Source organism: Myotis davidii, unplaced genomic scaffold (genome assembly GCF_000327345.1).
Source record: "Myotis davidii unplaced genomic scaffold, ASM32734v1 scaffold217, whole genome shotgun sequence".
Classification (NCBI taxonomy): domain Eukaryota; kingdom Metazoa; phylum Chordata; class Mammalia; order Chiroptera; family Vespertilionidae; genus Myotis; species Myotis davidii.
The window spans coordinates 2,224,596-2,231,668 of record NW_006290034.1 but is presented as its reverse complement, the minus strand read 5'-3'; the positions used below and the strand labels follow the sequence as shown (position 1 = coordinate 2,231,668).

The following is a 7,073-nucleotide window of genomic DNA, read 5'->3' as shown; positions in this document are numbered from 1 at the left end:
CACAAAACATTCTTGGATCTCCTCTTAAACTTGCCTTCCTAGCAATTCCAAGGAACAAGCACCTGAAGACACATTTATTACCATTTCTGGGCATGTGACTATCCACAATCGTGTGTGTGTGTGTGTGTGTGTGTGTGTGTGTGTGTGTGATTGTGTCAGAGCCACGTGCCCAGAAATAGTAATGTTTGTCTTTGCGCGCGCGCGCACACACACACACACACACACACAACTTTTCCAGCCACCATAAATGAAGCAACTTTTTCCAAGCCCTGGTGTGGACGGAGTGCTTAGTATACTGGTTCGAACCCATGTCTCAAACCGGTTTTTTCCTTCTAATGAAAGCAATATAACCTAGATAATCGTGATGATAAAATACCAGTTTTCGTCACATTTTTATAGTGGAAATTGGGGGGGGGGGGGGCTTATTTAATCACATTCATGTCAGTTCCACAGAATCAAAGCCCTTTGCCAGGTCATTAAGTCTTGTAGCACCCCAGCCGCATCTGGTCATTTTAAATGAACTCGTGATAGAGAGAGATACGGTTTTAAACCAGATTTCCTTTCCGCTCATCTATTTAAATCACTCACCAAAGTCCATAATTTAGTCTTCCTTCATCTAGTGATAAGTCGTGAAATTCTGTTGGCTGTGCTCTTAAGAACATTTTTTTTACAACTGCCACCCGTCTTATTTTTTGAAAGCCTGCTCTAAATCAAATTGATGGTTGATTTTCATACTAGTTTTTATTGTATGTGGATGATTAAAAACAGGCCTCCCTGGGGGGCATTCGTTAATCTGCTTGAGACAGCCTCCTGGGGTGCCAGCCCTTGATCTTCCTACTTGGTATGCGGTGTCCCAGCATCTCCAACATGCTAATGTTGCCAGCCCAGCAGGCCTGGGCTTTCAAGGGGAAAGGCCTCTTTAGTAATGCGGTCTGAATCCATGTGGCACATTTCAGAGTCTCTGCATTTATATTTATATACAGGGCGGGCAAAAGTAGGCGTACAGTGGTGAGTACACAAAACAGAGTTTATTCTGGCATTGTTATTTATTATTACAGTTGCTTGTATTACAACTGTACACCTACATTTGCCCACCCCTGTATATTCTCTCTTCACCACAATCGACCTAATTATAAGCATTAGATTCAGCTCAAAAAAGGAAAGGCAACAGGCAGAATGTTCGCACACATACTAATTAGGATAACAGTTATATATAATGTGACTGCCGGACAGGGGTGAAATCTGGCCGATTCTATCAGCTACAGCTCTATCAACCACAGCTCTGACTACAACCACGAACATCAACAGGCTACGCAAACGTTCTGTATATCCTGCCACCTTGGATTTCAAGTACAAAACACACCCCTCAGAATAGAGCAGAGACCAAGAAGTAGCTCTGGCTCTGCCACAGTTTGGGCCCTGACGCTGAAGTTTGGGAGTCGCTGCCCCGGAGTTCAGCTGCTGGGACCCATCCTCAGGTTTCTGTGCAGGTGTCCACGGGACAGAAGCTCAAGGCAAACTGTCCGGTTCCCTGGAGCTGCCCAGGCTGCTTGGCTCGTGTTCCAGGTGCACGTCAGCCTCGCGGAGGGCGTGTGTAGACTTACCCGGTTCCTGCCGAAAGCCCGGGAACTGAGGAAGAGCAGTGCCCTCGCCCCTCGGGTTGAAGTGACGCATGAAATATTATGGCTTTGCTGTCTTAGAAAGTCAGTTGGTTCCTTGACCCCAACCGGTCTGTTCTCATCCCAGGGCCACGACGCACAGCGATCTGATTCTGAGGGCCACCAGCCTGGGCATCCCGTACCGAGTCATCCACAACGCCTCCATCCTGAACGCCGTGGGCTGCTGCGGTCTACAGGTAACCACGGAGGAAGTGGTTTTTAAAAAACGTGTCATTTTTCTACAATTATTATATTTCATGGACTGTAAGATGTTATTATTTTATGCTACATTTGTGTGTACTCAGTTTTTTAATACTAAAACTTTTTATACTGTTTTTCTATAATTTAGGCTCCCCCCCCCCTTTGGAATAGACCATTGAAATTAACTAGAGGAAGGTTTTAATCTTACATTAATATGCGCCTACCTCAGAAGTAAATATAATCTAATTAAAGTGGCTCAGGACTCCAAAAGGCTCCACCTTCTCCTGAAAGCCTTGCTGCCTTGCAGAGCCCACTCTCTGCACACAGTGTTCTTTTCTGTGCCATCAGGGCCTGTGCTGCAGCATTTGTTAAAAGAATCTATAAAAGAGTCCAAAGCCACGGATAGTAAGCGTTTAAGCCAACTTTGTGGATATTAATGTGTAAAGTTAGTTATTTTTAACCCAACAATCTTGGTTCTTAGAAGTTTCTTGTTACATGTTATCTTGTCCTTTTCTTGGAATGACCAGAATAGCTGTATGTGTTCACTATCACAAACGAGTACCTTACAGGTGACAGACACGAGGGCGGGGCTCCAGGTTCTCCTGGCCTGTCTCTCAAAACACCCAGCAGGGCTGCGGCCTTGCAAGTGGCTGGTGCTTGGACATGTTATTGACCTGAATTTCATGCTTAGCTTTGTCGTATTGGCTTTGGGGTGGTAACATCACTGTCTGAATCCAGTTCCCTTTTGGAAAAGAAATATTGCTTTCAAAAGAAGTGATTTTAGGATGAAATCACATAATACAAACAGCATTGTGATTATTAGTAATGCACATCGTTAAAATAGCATGAAGTGGTAGGATTTCTTCCTTCGCATGCTTCTGCTGGCAGAGTGGGCGGGTTTGATAAACTAACTGGCCTTTGCCATCTCTACTGTCGATGAGTCTTTGAAATGTTATGTAGACAAGTGCGGGCACTGGTAGGAGCAGTTGGCATCGCTCGTACTCACTGACGGGCTCTGAGTTACCTTAAGTGCTCCAGAAAAAGAGCCTGCAGTCACAGTGGCTTGCTCAATGGGACGTTGCTGCTGTGCAGGCAGCCAGAGAATGAATGGGGTAGAGGAGGCCGCGTTCACTTTGAGACAGGGATCAAGAGTAGTGCAGAAAATAACACAGTGCCCGTAATGTGGCGTTGACTATCTCTGTAATTACAATAACACATTTTAACGTATATTATGCTTTTATTATTATAGATTCCCTAAAGTAGGTTTAAAATACCGAGAAAGAGAAAAAGGTCAAAAGTTTTAAACATGGACATTTTCAAGCGTATTGTGTCAAATTAGTTTTCCAAAGGATGGTGCCAGTTTAAACCTTCTGGGAGTTCATGAGAGTATCATTTTTACCAGCTCGTTGCAAATATTAGTGAAATTCCAGGTCACCAGCCATACTTCTCTCAAACGTGGTGGTACAATGCCTGCAAACTAATGTTACCATCAAATAAAATTTACCATAAACATACCAAGTCCTACACATTCAAATTGGTCACCGTGATGTTCGTTATTTTTTTGATGCTGTTGATCAAAACATTCTTGGATCTCCTCTTAAACTTGCCTTCCTAGCAATTCCAAGGAACAAGCACCTGAAGACACATTTATTACCATTTCTGGGCATGTGACTAGATTAAAAAAACACAAACCTGCGTTTTCGGTTGTGGTTGACTTCAGGGCAAGGTTGTAAAATGTTCTCGTCATTATGCGGCACTTCCACTTTCTCCGGCTGTTGCGTAAGTGACCTCGCTTGTTGTCATCTGTTGCTCTGTTTATGTGGTGGGTTTCTGCTTGTGATAACCGGCATGTTGACCTCAGAGAGGCTCTCCCCGTCCTTCAAAAGCATTAAATGGGCTTTCTTGGTGTCCCAGGGCTGGTGTGGAAGTGACAGCCTAACCCAGCACAAAGGCTAAGCCAGGTGGTACATGGACCGCGCTCTGCACAGTGATGTAGCCTCGGAGGGACTTGTCTGATACACTCTCTAGTCCAGCCGTGGGCAAACTACGGCCCGTGGGCCAGATCCGGCCCGTTAGAAATGAATAAAACTAAAAAAAAAAAAAAAAAAAAAAAAACAAAACACACACAAACAAAAAAAAACGAAAGACCGTACCCTTTTATGTAATGATGTTTACTTTGAATTTATATTAGTTCACATAAACACTCCATCCATGCTTTTGTTCCGGCCCTCCGGTCCAGTTTAAGAACCCATTGTGGCCCTCGAGTCAAAAAGTTTCCCCTCCCCTTTTCTAGTCTGTGAGTCACTTCAGAATTATTTTTGACCGCCTGCTAAATAATGGGCATATGAAAAAGTTTTTCCTTCCTTCCCATTTCTACTAGAACTTTTACTATAATCCCTATTTTAATAGCCATCATTCTCCTCCACTTGTAGTTGTTTTTTGTTGTGGACCTGAATGTGCCATTCTCCTACTCAAACAGTCCTGGTAAACCCATCCTGGACAGTGCTGAGTGGTGTGTGTGTGTGTGTGTGTGTGTGTGTGTGTGTGTACTATGTCCCTGACTCCACCTCCCCCTGCACTTTATCACAGTGCCATGCATGTCCTGGATATACAACAAGTATCCGCTGAGTTGAATTGCTTATTTATTTATGTATTTATTCCCCCCAGCTGGATCTTGTCTGTGGGATTATATGCTTTAAATTATAATCCTTTCATTTAATTCCTGTGTGGATTCGCTCGTTTGTGTGTGAGAATATAAATCTCGTCATTTTCCGTCTGCCTCGTCGTTCGGTTTTATGTCCCTCGTGTGCGGCCCTGTGCAGTCTTCCCGGCGTCAGCAGAAATCCGCGTGGCGTCAGTGCTCAGCAGATGCATGAGGGTAAAAACCAACTCCGAGACCGGGGTTCCGTACGGAAAACTAGTAACTCGCCATTATGTGGTTTCGTGGCGCTTTTTGACAAGTCTGCTAGCTCAGCTTTCTTTCATTTTACAGACTTAACTGATCAGATTTCGAAAGCACAGACATATAAGAGATACGTGTGGGGCTTAATAGTGGTCTTAGCAAGTTAAATTTACTAATTTCGCCATTTGCAGAGAAGATATTTTTTAACTTAAAAGTGACAAAATATTTTTACTTGAATGTAAAATAATGAAAGCATTAAAACCTGATTATAAAATGGAGTTTGCAAAGCATCTGCGCTTTGGAAATGACGGGACTACCGGTGGCAGTGAGACGAGTTAGAAAACTATTAACGTCTTTCAGGCAAGTGGTGTTGAGGGCTCTCAGGGAAGAAAAATCAAGTCAGTTTCTAGGTACATTGCTGAGTGGGAATGGACAGGAGTGGACATTGTAGAGCTGGAACGGACGGGTTGGTTGTAGAGGTCAGCCTGCAGGTATTTGCTGAGTGTTTGTTCCCCGGTGCTCACTGTGGTGTGGGTGGGTCCTGCCCTCAGGGATTGGAAGGAGCAGTTGCACACACGGAAGTTTAAAAGAACAATTACGCTCCATTGTGTGCAGGGGCAGGAAGGACAGACTCCAGTTTTGGCTCTTGAACTCTCTTTCTAAGAGCTGCCTCTTTTCTTGGCTTTCCTGGGAAAGGACAAACAAGGCTAAACAATATATCTTTCTTGCTCGTTAACAAAGGCAGGAACAAGGTGTGAAACACAGGGTGGGGCAAAAGCAGGGTTACAGTTACTCGGATGGAAAAATAATTAATAAATAACAACACAAGAAGAAACTGTTTCGATTTCTCACAACTGTAACCCTCCTCTGCCCCACCCTGTATGAGACGCCATGGAGCCAGACCCTCCAACCGGAGAGCTCATCATGGAGTCACCTGGGGCCTCATTTAAGTTCGCATGTACTTATTGAAAAAGGGCCAGAAGGTTGAGAACCACTGGTTTATCGTAAGATGTCATAAGGTAGAGATACTTGTTAGAGGCAAGTCGGGCAATAGTTATTTTTAGGTAAGTGGCTCAATCCCATGGTAAATATTGCCCAAGATTTCCTACCTCTGTCCCTTTGTCCCTGCCAGCTCAGCCTTCCCCAGTGCGCAGTTGCCACAGCCTGAGTCTTACCCTTCCTCCATCCCACTGACACCCTCTCTGCAGAAGCCCCCACAGGTGCTCCGCCAGAGGGAAGTGCTGCCCTGACAGCGCTCACGGCCTACGTGTCACGTTAGGTCATCGTTACTTGCTGCCTAACGTGTGCCTCACTTGTGTATCTTCTCACTCTAACCAGATAGTGTTTTACATGTAATGAAATGGCTCATTCTGAGTTAAGTTTTTGTCTTCAATAGACAAATCCATTATCCAACATCAAGTTAGATAAACTGCTTTCTGAGTAACTTACTCCAGGTTAAAACAAACAAGCAAAAGCATGCATTGATCTACTGTAGAAGCCAGCTCTGTTTATGGCCTTCATGCCTAGCTTTGGGTCAGCAGTGTGTGGGGGGAGATGGTCACAGCCCAGAGGCCTCTATAAGCCGGGCACCCCTGGTCCTGCAGCCTCGGTTCTCGTCACTGCGCTGTTACCGCAGCGGCTTTTCAGTTTACCGGCAGGTGTGGGGTTGTGCAACACAAAGATGGGCCCTTCTGTTCTTTGAGGTACTGGCATCCAAATGGTGAAACTCTTTGCGTAATGTTCCAGGATTCATTGAAGAAGTTTGCACCACCGCAGCCCTGGGAATGGTAACAGCCCCTAAATCAGGGTCCAGGAAGCGGCGCTGGCGGGCGGTTCCTTTAATCCCCCTGTCAGGCGGTCCGGAGAGAACGGTGCGGCTGGTGCCTGTGTGTGACCAGCATCTCAATGCCCGTTTCAACGCTCAGCCCCTTCTCTGTGAACGAGGCACTTACCTCCAGGCCCCTAAATACCGACGCCCCTTCTGAAGTGTTTCTGATGGTTGCCTATATGCTTTTCCTGACCAATAGTTTTCCCTGACAGCAGTGGTTCTCAACCTTCCTAATGCCGCAGCCCTTTAATACAGTTCCTCATGTTGTGGTGACCCCCAATTTCATTGTTACAAATTGAACATAATTAAAGCATAGTGATTAATCACAAAACAGTATGTAACTATATATATGTTTTCTGATGGTCTTAGGCGACCCCTGTGAAAGGGTCGTTCGACCCCCAAAAGGGGTTGTGACCCACAGGTTGAGAACCGCTGTACTAGAGCAAAGTGAGCCTGTAGCAAGTTACTGTTGCGGTGGGGGGTG

General features: G+C 45.2%; 1 protein-coding gene across 3 annotated transcripts in view; it reads left to right on the top strand.

Annotated features, from left to right (window-relative positions):
* The window catches only part of DPH5 (diphthamide biosynthesis 5), a 28,790-nt gene that overhangs the window by 6,965 nt on the left and 14,752 nt on the right, over nucleotides 1-7,073 (top strand). For all 3 annotated transcript variants that reach the window (XM_006762938.2, XM_006762937.2, XM_015563401.1), the window contains exon 4: nucleotides 1,747-1,855. In XM_006762938.2, the coding sequence (XP_006763001.1) occupies nucleotides 1,747-1,855 (109 nt within the window). The remainder of the gene's footprint in view (nucleotides 1-1,746; nucleotides 1,856-7,073) is intronic.